The 16,342-nt window shown below is 44.2% G+C and overlaps 1 protein-coding gene across 9 annotated transcripts in view; it reads left to right on the top strand.

Moving 5' to 3' along the window:
* MAGI1 (membrane associated guanylate kinase, WW and PDZ domain containing 1) overlaps window positions 1-16,342 on the top strand; it is a 446,025-nt gene that overhangs the window by 335,914 nt on the left and 93,769 nt on the right. For all 9 annotated transcript variants that reach the window (XM_077275976.1, XM_077275974.1, XM_077275973.1 and 6 more), the window contains 3 exons: window positions 6,459-6,668; window positions 11,954-12,161; window positions 15,442-15,524. In XM_077275976.1, the coding sequence (XP_077132091.1) occupies window positions 6,459-6,668; window positions 11,954-12,161; window positions 15,442-15,524 (501 nt within the window). The remainder of the gene's footprint in view (window positions 1-6,458; window positions 6,669-11,953; window positions 12,162-15,441; window positions 15,525-16,342) is intronic.

The raw sequence follows: 16,342 nt of genomic DNA, 5'->3' as shown, positions 1-16,342 counted from the left end.
TGCAGCGTTTTCGGGTCTGGTCAAGCTAACGCAAGACTAACGGAAAGCGTCTATTCTGCCATTGAAGGCTATTGCAAACGCAGCCAGACGCAAATCATGCAAAATTTCCAAATAAAACCATACGTTTGAATTGCGTTAATGAGGGTGGTCCATGTGGTCATGTGACAGGAAATATGATTTCACCCACACCAGACACTGACAAAAGGAAAAAAAAAAGAAAAGAGAACAACTTTATTGACAGTGCCAAACGCAGACAAACGGATGCTTCACGAACGGACATCAGAATGACATAAACGCTGTCACGTGCGTTAACGCAAGCGTCAACGTGAAGCCAAATTTTCAAGAAATTTGGCTCTTTTCTGTACATGCATTTAACGGATCCGTTTAACGGTATGTACTTAACGCAATATGAACCTAGCCTTATGAGAAGACCAGAACTTTAAATGCCAGTGATAATTAGGGGCCGTGTTCTTTGTCCTCCTGGGCTGATCTTTCACTCTCATTTCAGGTATAATCTGGGTTCAATGAAGACATATTTTCCCATAACTGAGAACGATTACGACAGTTGGTGCTTTTAAAATTCTATGGCAGAAGCTAGAGGCGGACAGTGACACTGCTACGGTTACACTTCTCCATAGAACTTTATGAGCACCAACTGCCATCTCCTATCTCTGTAATGAGAAAGTCTTTGTTCACTGATAACACATTTTACCAGTTATGGTTAGTACTTGTCTACACACCCAAAAACCGCACGGACATCTCCCCTCACTGCAAAGCTGGGTGGATGGGGGAAGCAAAATGTCTTCCGTAATTTTTCTTTTTTTTAAATCTGCTGTGGATAAGACCCCCTTTTTATGTGTCACTACGTTAAATTCTTGACCTGCAAATGCCAAAATAAATGTCATTATTCAGCAAATATTTTTGAAAGATTTTTTTTTCTTTCTTTTAAAGATAGAAAGATTTAGATTTTCCTTTTTTCCAACTGAGGAAGTTTGTATCGATTGCGGGAGAAAGTAATGGCGGCCCCCTCCTCTCGGCACACACACTTTTGTCTGCTCCAGCTGCCATCTCTGGGGTCTCGGGTCTGGTTGCCTGGTTACCAGAGTCTCCTCAAGGCGGCTTCTGAATAGCGAATGCTTGCAAGTTTGTGATGTCTGCAGACAGATTTCTCTGCTCCCGTGTGCTGGCTGCTGGCAGAACAATCACCTGACGATAAACATCTGCCATGTACATCCAGTCTCATCCGTTATCGGTGCCATTTTCTGCAGATACAGTAGATGGGATGACATGACTGGCTCGGTGAGGTAGATAGTACCGTTACACTCCATGTTGTAGCATTTAACCCTGGCCGATTTCTGCCCATTATGACCTCTGCTTCATGATACAAGTCTATAGGTGGATGTTTAAAGGCCTAGAGCCCCCAGTATACATTAGACAGATGGTTCGGCCTATCATTCCACCACCAGCCATCTTGCCCTACTCTCCCATACACAGGAACCAGTGGCGGACACAGACAGAAAAAGGCCCTGAGCAAGAAGAGCATATGGGTCCTTTGTAGTCTAATGATGTCTGTGACAGAAGCTGCTTACTGCTTTGGAGGCGGAAGTGGGCCCCCTTAACTCTTGGAACTCTGAACAGCTGCACTAGTAATATATCCGACCCTGACAGGAGCCCTCACTCTTACAACCGCTCTTGTGTTTTCTACGAGAAAGCCGGTGCTTTCTCCTCTGGTGGTGGCCTATCTTCAGGATGACAAAAGGATCGGCAATCGAAACTCTGACAAACCAGATCCTTGTCTCCTACCAACAATTATCTGTCGGGGGTCCCCATACACTTTAGAATGTTGCCTAAACCTGTCATTATTAGCGAGTTGGACTGACGTTAATCTAATGCGTATAGGGCCTTAATAAAGCGTTTGGGGATAAACTAGAAGAGTAACAATGTACAAACAATGGAGGGGCCCTATTAATACGTTTTCGATAGGGCTCAACTCATCGCCGAGTTATCCTGCTGTGCTGGTCATACTGTCACTTCACATCTCCCTCCCCAAGCATAATACCACCGGACCCTCTGAAAGTACTGTCTATCACGCCACCCCTCCCCTCAACACAATACCACCCGACCCTCCGACAGTGCTGCCTATCACGCTGCCCCTTCCCCCTCCGCACAACCCCGGACCCTCCGACAGTTCTGCCTATCATGGCACCCATCCCTCCTTGAGCAAAATACCACCAGACCATCCGATAGTGCTGCCTATGGCGCCGCCTCTCCCTTGCCCAGCACAGTACCACTGGACCCTTCAACAGTACTGCTTATCACACCGTTCCTTCCCCAGCACAATACCACCTGACCCTCCGACAGTACTGTCTATCACACCGCCCCTTCCCCAGCACAATACCACCTGAGCTTCCAACAGTACTGCCTATCACACCGCCGCTCCCCAGCACAATACCACCTGCTTATCACCCCACCCTTTTTCCAGCACAATACCACCTGGCCCTCCGACAGTACTGCCTATCACACCGCCCCTTCCCCAGCACAATACCACCTGACCCTCCGACAGTACTGCCTATCACACCGCCCCTTCCCCAGCACAATACCACCTGACCCTCTGACAGTGCTGCCTATCACACCGCCCCTTCCCCAGCACAATACCACCTGAGCTTCCAACAGTACTGCCTATCACACCGCCGCTCCCCAGCACAATACCACCTGCTTATCACCCCACCCCTTTTCCAGCACAATACCACCTGACCCTCCGACAGTACTGCCTATCACACCGCCCCTTCCCCAGCACAATACCACCTGACCCTCTGACAGTGCTGCCTATCACACCGCCCCTTCCCCAGCACACTACCACCTGACCCTCCGACAGTACTGCCTATCACACCGCCCCTTCCCCAGCACAATACTACCTGACCCTCCGACAGTACTGCCTATCACACCGCCCCTTCCCCAGCACAATACCACCTGACCCTCCGACAGTACTGCCTATCACACCGCCTCTTCCCCAGCACAATACCACCTCATCCTCCGATAGTACTTCCTATTACACAGCCGCTTCCCCAGCACAATACCACCTGACCCTCCGATGGTACTGCCTATCACACCGCCCCTTTCCCAGCACAATACCACCTGCGTCTCCAACAGTACTGCCTATCACACTGCCCCTTTTCCAGTGCAATACCACCTGACCCTCCGCCAGTGCTGCCTATCACACCGTGCCTCTCTCTCCAGCACGATACTACCGGACCCTCCGCCAGTACTGCCTACTCTGACAGCACCTACTGTAGCCACCACTGTCCGATGCCTGGATTTGAACAGCAGGGGCGAGGTAAGGTTTGGCCAGAGGACCCTCTCGCCCGCATGCGTTCGTTAGCCTGCCTAGTATTCCCTGTGATCGCTGCTGCAGCATAAGTTCCGCCCATGGGTTGAACCATCAGTAGTTCACTTACCAGTCCCTGAGCAGTTTGCATACTTCATATTGTGCTGCAGATAATTGTTTTTTTAGGGCACATAAAAGATGCAATCGCTCTTGCTCTCAGTCATCTGATCGCTGCCATGTTTACACAGGCCAATGATGGCTGGAGTTTCAAAAGTGATATTCTTCCCTATTCTTGGTGGTCCAAAGGTGTAAACGTGTTTGCATAGGAAGATGTGCTGCCAATAATGATGATTTCTAGGCCACATTATCATTGCGGTCAGCTGGGGAAGGAGAATTTTGCTAATTCATCGCCTGATTGCTGCCATATTAACGAGGGACGAATCGGAGACTAGTCTTCTTCCAAACATACGTTCTTGCCACGGTCATTTATCAGCCCAGATTAGAGACTTTATTGTGAGCCACTTGTCTTCCTTACCCTAAGACCAGTAAGTGTTCACCACGTTTACACAGATAGTTGTGGGCCTCTAAGGTCAGCAGACCCTCATATCTGCGCAGATATTGCTGATGCTGATAGCACCACCAATGTGGTAGTCAATAAGGCCATAGATTGTTGGCTCAGTGTTTCCGTCATCTTAGTATTGGGGAAAGTTGGGTGGGAGATGAGAATTCAGGTTAAAATTTGTTTCTTTCATTACCTTCAAGAAATGGAGTTGAAAGGGCCTCACCAAGTAACCCTAGGAGAATGGTCCATGTTTGTCATTGGATGCCCCCCAGACACATGCCTTTGGATTTGGAGTGAAGCATTTTCGGTTGTTGTGTTAGTTTACTTGTACTAATATTCAGAATGTCGATGATCTGCTCTTATGTGGTTGGACTATTATTGGAAATTTAAATTTTTAGCAGTTCTCATTAAGAAAACAGTACTTGCAGGTATAGACACCAAAAAGAACCAAAACATACTTTTTGTTGTTTTTATTTTTTATTTATTTATTTTTTGTGATTCATTTTTTTTTTTAGTTTTACTAAGTAATTTAAAAAAAATCAAGGGGTTCCCTTTCTTAGTAATAATATGATGTATTGCTGTTGCGTCCTGTCTTGTGGTGGGAAACTTGGACAATTCTGCAGCAACTCCTCCATAAGGGGAACTAAAGCATTGCATTGTGCCCATTGAAATTAATGCATGGATGTGCTGGGTCCTCCAGAGAATTAAGGTCCGTTTAGGCGGGTCAAGCGGTGACATTATTTGTCCTCCAATTGATAATTGGTTGTTTAATCGCCTGATTACACAGGCAGATCACGGCGAAGGAGACACACAGAGCTATCTGTAATAGAGAGTTTAGTGAACGTAGACTGCCATTGTTTTCAGCAGCACATGTCCTGTTTACATGGAACAATGTGCTGCCGAGAGTGATGATCTTTTGTGTTCTGTACAAAAGATCATATCACCTGATGTACGAGTGTTGTGCTTGTTGATCGGGTGATCGGCAACCTGAACTATTGTGAAATGAGCATTTTTATGATTTCTCGTACACGATATTCTTTCAGTATAATTGCAATTTTAGACTCTATTTTGGACCGTTGACACTGGCTGATAATCAGAAATTAGTATTCCTCGCAACGCTTGTTTTCTGATCATTAGTGTGTCTAAACAGGCTGCCAATCACTCAATGAAAGAACGTTTTGTTTGCTTGCTTAAAAAAAAAAAAAATCATTCTCCGCAGCACATTATTCTGAGCAAACAAAGGATGTGCTGCCGAGAACAGTGACATTCTGTGCTCACAGAATAATCAAGTAATCGATCTCCTTGAACTGCAGTCAGCTTGTCCATACAGGCTTTTTATCTACCACCTATCGGCTTATGTGTAGTCGATCAATTGCTGTTTTAGCTATCTAAATCCAGTTTTTGTAGCTACTTTCTACTCCAGCCAATTAATGGGTTGTTCTCGCCATTAAACATTCTCAGTTGTTCAAAGAAGATGGGATACTTTGTAGATTGGTGAAGATCCAACAGCTGGGATCCCCTCTGACCCTGATAACTGTGCTCGGAGATGCCCCCATTGGAATGGAGTGCTTGGCAAGAATGGATAAACCCGAGGCGCATGTGTGAACACCACTCCATTCCGACGGGGCATTAAAGCCCCTCCTGTTCTCCGGATAATTGGGGGCCCCCAGGGTTCAGACCCTTCTGAATCCTTTAATGGAATTTAGGAATGGAGTGTTCCTCTTTATTAAGTTAAACTGCCAGAATAGGGTGCGAAAATTATTTAATTAGACCATTATATCAAAAATGCATGAAATATACAAAAATGATTACAATGTGTAAAGTACATTTATAAAAAAAAATCTAATTATTTATTAGATATCACAATTTATAAAGAAAAAGCCTCTGTAATTTTAGTCAATGCTGCATGAACACAACATCCAAATCATATAATATTATCTAGGGTTTTTTTTTTCTTAAGTTATAAGCAAAAATCGTAAAAAGGAGGGAAAAAAAAGTTTGGTGAAGTGACAAAAGTGCGGCAGCTGCCTGCCTCTGCTCGGTGATCAGTCCGGGGTCTGCAGGGTCCTTTTTCTATGTTCGTGAGCAGGAGGAAAGAAGAAAAAAAAACTCCCTCCATAGTAAAAAGAAATGAGAGCCGCTTGAGAATATGGGTCATTCCTTCCTTTCTTCAGTTCTCGGGGTGAAAGGGGTAATGAATTTTATATTTTCTGTCGGGTACACACTAAATCTGACATCACATTGTACAAAAGCTCACTTGGGCCCGGATTGCTAATTGAAATTCGCAGCGAGATGAAGTTTTGCTATTCAGCCCAGCTGCCTTTTGTTTTAAATTTCTCCAATGAATGATCTTCGACAATGGCCTCCTCAATTCTCCAAGTCAATGGAACTCAAGTAAGCCAGAAGGAACAAAGACCTCTCTCTTGCCTATGCCTGGATATGTAGTAGCAGTTCGCCCCCCCACCCTCCCCTGTACTGAGGAATTGCAGGGTCTCCTGGTGGAAAAAGAACGATAAATAGAATTAAATATAGGTTGTGGTTTACTTTAACATTTTGTTTCTTCTTGATTAGGTAACTATTATGGGACACCGAAACCTCCGATCCAGCCCGTTGATGGGAAAGTGACTTCCGGTGATGCATTGCAAAACCTTTTTTCCGGCGCTAAGCAGTCGACCCCTAAACGGACAAAGTCTTACAATGATATGCAAAATGCTGGCATAGTGCATACCGAAAATTACGAATACGACGATGAGGCTCCTGAAATGAACAGTAGTTTTACAGGTACGGTCATAAGTATGGAAAGACTTGTATGAAAAAGCTGGAAAAAAAATTTGCAAAGAGGGAAGATTATTCCCTTACTGAAACCACATCTCCCATTTTGGTGGACCGCATTGGATATTCCGAAGGGATACGTTATACATCTGAGATGATCTCCTTGGTGAAGTCTTTGCGCTTCTAGTGAGCATTGGCGTTTGAGGGAACTCGAAGACTGAGTTTGAGCCCTTTGGTCATCAATAGTCATGGACCCCTTAAAATTATACAATTAGGATGAATTAACAAATAGCATTTTTATGGATAACAGAGGGCCAACCCTTTCCTCATTTTTGTAGTTGGGTTCTGTTACAGATGTCTGTGCGAATACAAATTTTACCAGGGGTGCAGATGAGGTAAAAATATCCAACTCTTGTAAACCGTGTTGATCTAGCACAGTCCGCCTTGGTGGTCTGTGACATGACCGAACGTGATAATGTCACCATTCCTCTGTCAAGGGAGTGCTGAGGACTGTGATAGGCTACAGCAGTTAGGTGACTAGAAAGGCCGATCCTCAGAGACACATCTGATGTTGCACCCTTCTAGTCTCCTGACTGTTGTAGTCAATTACAAGCCTCAGCGGTAATGGCGTTACTTGGGCCTGAATCTCCAATGTGACCCCAACTATCACAGGCCTTTAATAATATTGGTCTTCTTCCAAAGGGAATATTTTATCTCCACAAAGCTCCAGGATGCAACTGCAACCTTTGCTTAATGGTCCTCACTTCTGGTGCTGGTACAGACCACAGGTGTCATGTTCTCCTGGGAGACCTGGGGTTAGAAGATCACTTTGTATTGTAAATCGCAGATCTTTCATTTAGCCTGTGTGTTTGTATCCTATATTAAATGGATTTGGTTTCCTTTGGTGCTGAAGACGTTAACGACTCTTTCTACGCTGGTCATAAACTTACAGCTCCATTTCAGCTACTTCTCATCTGGTCATTACCTCTCGCTATAAAACCTGGCCCAGACCCTCTCTGCCTTGCCAGTGAAAGCTTTGCTTTCTAGCTCCTTGGAGATGCTGTGCTGAATTGGAGATCGTTGTTGCTAGAGGAGATTGTTGCGTGCTGTTTTTGAGTGTACGCTTTCCTCATTATCCTATTCCCATTTGGTTGGTACATTCATATCCTTCCCTATATACCTCTTTACGTTTAGTGAGTGTATGTTTTTTTACTTTCTGTTATCCCTGTTTTGTCTTTCTGTCCCATTGGGTGGAGGAGGGGATAGAACAGGGTTTAACAGGAGCATAGTAAGGTTATAGACTCGGGCCTCTCTACCTTCAAGAGTACCCCCGGGACAGAGATAGTTGGAGTCCCAGTTCCAGAGACAGTTTGAGGCCCCCCTTCCTTACCGAAGACCCTCATAGCGTGACAACAGGAGTGGCTATGCTGGATCCGTGGGAGTGACAGTAGGGGAGTATGCCAGATTTTATTTTTATCACATACACACTCTGATAAAGTTTCAATTTAGCCTAAATGACCCCTTTTTAAGCTCATAAGGCACAGTAGGTGACCTCCGTTCTTCCAACAAGTAGCCACTGATGGAAGATACGGCATCATTTCTGTTGCCAAGTGGGTATTTGGGAAGAATGTTGTGTTGATCCCAGATCAGTGACCCATGTAACCATAGCTCGTCCATCAGCTGATCAGATAGTTTTTGTGGGCCTTAAAATATTTTTTTGCAGGCAGCACATCTCCTCGTGCAAACGGGTTGTGCTTCGAACTACGTACAAGGTGTATGGGGGACCAAACGATCATATTAACAGTTGTTTGTCCCAATAAGTCTTGCATTGGCCTGTGTAAAGGGACTTTAAACGTGCACCGATTGATTTGATAAGTCATCGACTGGCTCTCGTAAGGGCCAGAAACCTGCCAGTGCAACCACACCTCAGGAATACTTTTAAGAAATCATGCAACTGACTACCGAGCTGTCTTGGGTCTTTGGACACAGTTTCAAAGCCTGAATTCTCAGTCCACCTTACTTGTGGATCACAATCCTAACTAGTCTGATATTCTTACATTGACATGCCAGGATGAGTTGCGCTTGTTTGGATTGTGACGCCATGCACTTTTGCTGGTTGCATGCAAATCGCCATTTCTATCTTGCTTGCCCAACACATTTACACATTAGTAACCCAATCAAACTAAGTGGAAGGAGATCCCAAACCTATGATGTTTGTTGTGTCCTTGCCCAACAACCTTTCATGAGCCCCAATAAAGGAAGCATTTAGGCCATTGTGAGACCTGAGTAGCAATAGACTGTGGACAACACTGCTATTATCTGTAGCAAACAAAAGAGCAGTTGTCTTCTTATTGTCCCACGGAAACCATGAAGTGAGACTCTGCTTCGGAGAACAATACGGTGAAAATATGGGTGGAGAACAGAGCGGCTTCGATTATCTACCCGCATGCAACGTATGTACAATATCATTAAAGGCTATGGTTTTCTAAAACTTTTATAACGTCATAGAGACTTGTCAAAAGTTTGGATGACGAGAATTACGTGTTGGTATAAATACCAGCCGAGTCTTGGGTCCCTTTGGGTTTGATCACCTTTTCTCAGAGAGTGGAGAGTATGGATCAATGGGATATATATGAGTCCATACGGACAATCACCGTGCTTAACCGAGATCTTCTGCCACTTCTTTTTAGCAATCGATGGGATCTTCGCACTGATCAAAACTTTTCATACTTCAGTAAGACTTGTCAAAAGTTTTATAAGACAATAGTTAAACTTTAAAGGAATTGTTCTGGGAGTTGATAGACCCAATCCCCTCTGGTTGTGCACAACTTCTTTTCCATTTAGATGCTCCAGCTTTGGGGTGTATATTAGATTCTTGCGATCTGCCTGAGTCTCCGACATTGACAGAGTATGCATGGGCAGGCTCAATGTGTTGTTTCTCACAGCACATGTGTAATACATACCATGTGCATGCGCTATAAAAGCAAAGCCCCGCTTGAGCCTTCCCATATATCTGGTGCCAGTGCCATGATTGATGCATTAGAGATGGAAATCAAAGGATAGGTGTACACCTAGCAGGTGATCGGACATGCCAGCGGTAGGGAGATCTGTTCACGAGACGGTGAAAAACAAAGTAAATTTAACTTTATAGAGTAAACCGGTGAAATAAAAAAAAGGCTTGGAAAACCCCTTTAATATCTACTGATCTGGCTTCTTAAATACATTTCTATTTGCCTTTAAAGGGGTTGTCTGGTGAAAACAAGTTAGGTAGGTGATAACTTTTTGATCAGTTGGGGTCCAAGCGGTGGGATCTGCACTGATCACCAGAACTCTTCTATCCCTGTTATGCATGACCGCCTCTCCATTCATTCCCTATGTGGCTGCCGAGAGCCGCACTTTGCTTTTTCCTAGCAGCGCCACAAAGAATAATGGAGCTGCGCTCAAGCATGCACATGGCTGCTTCATTTTGTAACAGGAATAAAAATTTGCCATTCTGTTGATTGGTGCAGGTCCCACGGCTCGGACCCCCACTGATTAGCTTCTAAACGGCAGATAAGTGATTGCTTCTTTTAGCTGGAAGACTACTTTAAAAAGTAACACATCATTTAAGGGAGGGAACTGATCTTCTAAACCATTCTAAAGGTTATTACTGTAGATTTTTTTAAATTGCTGTAGTTTGGGGGATATATAGACCACACAATCTTTCCTGGAAATCTGTGCTTTAAAGGGAAGGATCTGTACTTAACGTGATACTTTTTAGCAACTCACTGGATTAATAAGGTTGTCCAATTGTCATACGAAGGGCTAAAAAAAACTGCACAACACAAGTGGATGCCTAAATGTCCTCTGGTTTGGAGAAGTTGTCCAAAGGGTCTGAAAACCACACTCGTTTCGGTGATTTGAAGACTGCTCTAACTGAGGACTAAAACATTGACGGCCAACGAACCTCAGACCCTGAGCAAACAATGAAGAGATCATGTCTAATGTATTCCTCGAGTTCATGTCATAAATGCAATATTTAGGCCCGTTCCAAAGCCAAATGCAGCAGAATCTATTAAAAATTAGCAATTCAATTTGCCCTGCCCTAGGCCGGTGTCCAGTGTGGTCCTCTCTAGGCAGTTGGTCTTCTCTTCTGCTCCGGACATCCTCTGCCTGGCATCCTGGGCACATCGGTCGCTTACTAGGCTCCACGATGTTCAATGTATTTCTCAAGATGTCACATGGGCCAGTATGTGCCAGAGGCGCCCAGAACTCTGGGCCGATGATGCCGGCTGTCTCGGATGACCAGACTCAATGCCGGACCTGGGCAGGACAAATTGATTTGGTCATCTCTCCTAGTAATCCTGCTGTTCGGGATGATCATCAATCAGTCAGAGTGGAAATTTTCTACGAAGCATCTCTTGCCCTGGAGGATCTGACATATCCTCGGATTTCATGGCCAGTCCGATGATTTTTTTTAGGTTCTGTGTATTCCTTAATTTGGCCTTTGGAATCATTTAGTTCCCATGTAGATCCTAGCTGATCACTAGAGGTCCAATCAGCAGGACGCCCTCTAATCCGTTAACATCATGGAAGTTTCCTATACAAAAGAGAGTGCCCCTTTTATCTTGGGATTAAATATACGATAGTGGGGGAAATATTTTACAGCTCACCAATCTTTTGACCTGTGAACGTTAGTTACTTCTTTCCCGCCAATCTGACTGGCACTACAACTCATTGCTACACGACGTGAAGTACCTCGGATTTTCTCCAGGTGGGGGAACAACGATGGCAATGTCCATTGTGGTGGCTGTACTATAAGAAGCTAATGTTCAGCAAGACTGAGCTGGCACAAGAGTACGCGGTTCAGGAACCAAGTCAAAATGTAGTCACGTGACTCCTTTGATTTATTTTTTCCTTGCACATTTCCCCGTATCGACGGTTAAATGGAAGCTTTTGTGCACCTGTATAGCACAGTGTGCTCACTCCATCTGAATAGGTTTCATATTGAGATCGCTAATCCAATGGCATCCACTTGTAGTTTTGGTTTCGGGGGCTTCTTTTCCCACAAACATAATAGGGTTTAGAGGTGGTGGGTGGTAGGTTTAGAGAAAGTGATGATGTACCGTCTAGATGTGATGGTGTTCTTCCCCCTACGTCTCAGTGTAGTAGAAGTTCACATGTATGTGTCTCTCCTGTCTGACAAACAAGCTTCTCTCCAAGAAAACCTTAATGCTAGGATGACCTCATGCTACTTTACGAATGTCCTCCATGGATTATACTGATCTTCTTTTTTTCCCTTACGATGGCATCAGACTCTAGTGAACAAGACGAAAACACAGCCAACAGTTCACAAGAGCCAGCCGCACCACTTGCTCGGATCCTTCCAAGTTTTCCCACCATCACGGAAGCATCTCAGAAGTTGCCTCAATACCTACCTCCTACTGACGAGGGACGCCTTGGACCACTACCTGACAACTGGGAGATGGCCTACACAGAGAATGGTGAAGTCTATTTTATAGAGTAAGTGGAATATTTCTTCTACTATTTTTGAGTCTGTTTTTTTTTTCTTACTGTGATGTTTTTGAGTATTTTAGCTAGTTCCTGCCTAGTGGATCATAAGTTGGCTGTCGCCTAAATGTCCGTTCTACAAATGGCTATCTCTCCTGGCTCTCCTTGGCCAAGCGTTCATGTGTTTTCAATGGGGAAAGAAAGCCGCTGCCAAACACCTTTTGGCGGTAGCTTTTTTCCCTTGAAATCAAAAGAATCAGATGTTGAAATTCGAACTGCCTGATCCTTCTTTCTCCCAGCATCATCTGTCGGATGGTACAGTTGGGAGACCCTTTACACGTTAGCTGGTCATCCGGTTCTGCCGAAATTTCATCTAATATGTATGGTGGCCTTTAGAAGCCACCAGCAGAAAAGAGCCTACAACCACCCTACTTCCATAGGAAACATGTTCACGTCCACTGAATAATTGCGTCGTACCTATAGGACATATCATCAATAAAATCTAAAAAATTGACTCTAGTGGTAATTGAATAACTCCAAAGTCTCTACCAAATATAGAAGTCTTCTTCCTCTGGATGTTTGAGGGTAGTTATTGTGTCAGAGCTAGAGATGAGCAAATCGATCGGTAAAAAAATCTAATTTGTTACAAATTTATGTGTAATTTTTATTCTTTGTTTCGTGTTATACTTTTTTTCCATCTTTTTATTGTCCCACTACAGGGCTTTACCATGCTGATTGAATAAATATATGGCAGACCCCAGGGTCATTAAGCCGCTTGCCGTATAGCAATTTATCTGCACCTTGTTTTTTCCCCCTTTCTCTGTCTAACCGCTTACATGTTTCAGTAACCATTTACCGCGGCATCCACGGGGGTTAAGAGACTGAGATTACAGTAATCTCTGATCCAAACCTTTGAAAAAAGGTACACAGCTGTAAAATATAGGTGATACTTGTGATAGCGAAAGCCCAACGCCCGTGCCATACTGTGATATACATATATGGTGTATCGTGTAAGCTCCTCAGGGGCAGGGCATATATATATAAGCCCTGCCTCCATGGAGCTTACACGATTATATATGTGATAAATGCTCTATAAAAAAAGATTTTTGGACCCAAACCAGTTGGATGATGGTAGTCTTGTAGTTGGTAATGGACCCATGATCCTTGATTACTAAGGGTCCCAGATCACCTCGTTGTCTTCTGCTTGATCACGCCTACTCCCCTCCTTCGTGCTCTCTGATGGGCGTGCATCGTAAATCTACTCAAAAGCTTCCATCGTTAATATTTTAAGGACGTGATCTGTCCTCGGATCGCCGTCTTCAATCTGCATTGTTTTTCTCCTCAATCAGTGAAAAATCTGAAGTTCTGCAAGATCCGGCTAGTGCATAAAGTGGTATTTATTCTAACTGGCCGTCTCACAATGCATGGTGTCTGAGAAGGAGATATTAATTCCTCACAAAGAACAAACCAGTCATCTGTGCCGTGCAGATACTGCTTGGTGAAGCAGGAAGCTGAACAAATCCCTTAACAACTGCATGTAGAGGGGGGAGGGAGGAACTGGGAATACAGTGTTTATGGTGTTAATCTGTAGATTCGCGATGACTGGCGCCCTCTGTCTGTATTTTTGGTGTACTGCATCCAATCACTATTCACTATTCTATCCATCCTCTTAGCTTAGTAATGCACTAAGTCATGTATTTGATATTCCATTTTGAATGCACATAGATTCTGCAAGGCTAATGTCTATCAGATGCTGGTAGACCCTTAAGATAGGTTCCCATGAGTTTTTGATGCTGCGTATTTTCACTTCTTACAGTTCCAGCAAAGTGGATGGGATGTTTTCCAAGCTTTTTCCTACTGTGCTGTTTTTTTGTCTGCATTGTAGACAGACCCGCGGTGCGTTTTTGAAATCCGCAACATTCTATATGGATTTTCCCCATAGAATTACGTTAGATGCATAAAATCCGCAGGTTAAAAAAATGCAAATTTTGGATGTTCAGGTGAACATTGTTTTTACGCCTATGATATCACTCTACCGGGAAACTTGTGGCGCCAAAGAAGTTGCCATTTTCTAGAGAACTATTTTGCCCGTGCATCCAAACCAAATATGGGTGATATGAGGCTTGTACCAAGTTTAATTAAAAGTTGTCACCTATCCATTGGATACGTTATAATTTACAGCTCCCCTGGGGTTACTCCTCCTCGCCGGGGTGCACAAGCCCTTGGAGGTCCAAATAAATATTGAGTATCCTTAAAGGGGTATTCTAATTTAATTTTTTACATCAATTCCTTGTGATTTTCAAGCTCTCTGCTTGCTGGTATTTAATAGGTATTTAATAGGAACCTTTCATATATTGTCACGGATGTGTCAGAGGCTGCAGACCGTTGCACTGCATCTGTCTGCAGAAGGTCTCAGCAGTTTGCTTTGCAGACCTCCGCCTGGTCCTTCTGACGCTAGGATCCAGTCAGTGGCCACCCCCCCCCCCCCCCCCGCTCCACTCCGGGATCTTGCTGTTGGGCGTTGTGGGTGAAGTTTTCTATTTGCGCTTCCCTGTTGAGGATTGGAGATGCAGCAGTCGGCTAGCGTCTTCTTTGAGTTTGGAGGACGTTGGTCTTTCTCTCTGAGTGTACTGAAGCTAAGTGTCCCCTTGTTTTGTGAATACTTGCTGTCTTCAGTGGTAGTGGGGATTGATTAGCACTCATCCTGTCCTTTTTGGTGCAGGTCTTATTGCCAGGGTCAGGCAGGGATTAGGTATCCTGCTCGGCGATAGGTGCGGAACCTATATATGGATGATAGGGCAGACAGGGTGACGTTCGATCTGTCTAAGGGTCTCCACACCGCCCTTCTCTAGTGCTTGGTTCCCTTTTCCTTATCCTTTCGTAATTGACATCCGAAGGAAGTGGGACCTGTGGCTGCTCATCCATAGGAGAGTGAATCCAGTGCAGATTGGCTGCAGGGATTGCGTGACATTATGTCACACAATCCTTGGGAAAGCCAATGCCAATACTGCTGGAACGGCATCGGTAGAGGTGTTATTATTTTACTGGGGGGGGGGAAACCAAAGTATTCTTAAGGGGTTGTCTGAGTAGTGGACAACCCCTTTTAGCTGTACACTTGTGTGTCCATCTTATCATCAGGACAGATTTATATCTGTTAGGCATAAACCATGAGTCCTCATCAAATGATAGAACGGAATTGATAATATTTTTTATTCTTTAATAAAGAGGAAATATTTATTCACTTTTTTTTTTTTTATTGACAAGATATTTTTTCTTTCTTTGTCTCTTTCAGCCATAACACAAAAACGACGTCTTGGTTAGACCCACGGTGCCTGAACAAACAGCAGAAGCCTCTAGAAGAATGTGAAGATGATGGTAAGAAGATAAAAAGAACTGTGAAATTATCATAAAGTCCTGTTAATGATTCATTGGCGCTTCTGGTAGTGAATATCGCCGATGTGCACTTAGATCCGTCACTACACATCACAATACAAACAGATATTAAAATGCTCCTCGGTTTGTTTGTTTTTCATAATGTATACAGTTTGTATTGGGAATTCTGATTATAGATCTTCTATAAAGGGAATCTGTCCGCAGCATTCCCTCCTCCCAAACTAGTTATATGCAGGTACATGTAGCTCTTTCAAATACAAGTCAAGCAGTCCCTTGACATGGCCAATCCGTTCCTCCTTTACGGAGAAATCAGGGTATGAATTGATTTGAAAATGAGGCTAAAGGACTATGGTAGATCTGAAGCCTCTGTCACTCCAGCTCTATTCCCTGCCCAGTGCTGCCTTCTCCTGTTTGACTGACGGCTCATTTGCCTGAAGTGATACAGCATGGAGGCTGACAGTCAAGCAGGAGGAGGTGGCGCTGGATGAGGAGGCTGAAGGACTATGGTAGATCTGAAGCCTCTGTCACTACAGCTCTATTCCCTGCCCAGTGCCGAATAATTCTACTTGACTGATGGCTCATTTGCCTGAAGTGATACAGCATAGAGGCTGATAGTCAAGTAGGAGGAGGTTGTAGCTTCTTGTTTAAAGGAAATTTGTCACCAGGTTTTTGCTGCCTCATCTGAGAGCAGCATAATGTAGGGAAAGAGACCCTGATTTCAGCGATGTATCACTTACTATACTGGGTGCAGTCAGAGTTTTTAGATTTAGCAATGCAGTAGAGCTGAGAAACTGCCAATC

Source organism: Ranitomeya variabilis, chromosome 8 (assembly GCF_051348905.1).
Source record: "Ranitomeya variabilis isolate aRanVar5 chromosome 8, aRanVar5.hap1, whole genome shotgun sequence".
Lineage (NCBI taxonomy): Eukaryota > Metazoa > Chordata > Amphibia > Anura > Dendrobatidae > Ranitomeya > Ranitomeya variabilis.
Note: the sequence above shows the minus strand (reverse complement) of the source record. Positions and strands in the feature narration are given on the sequence as shown.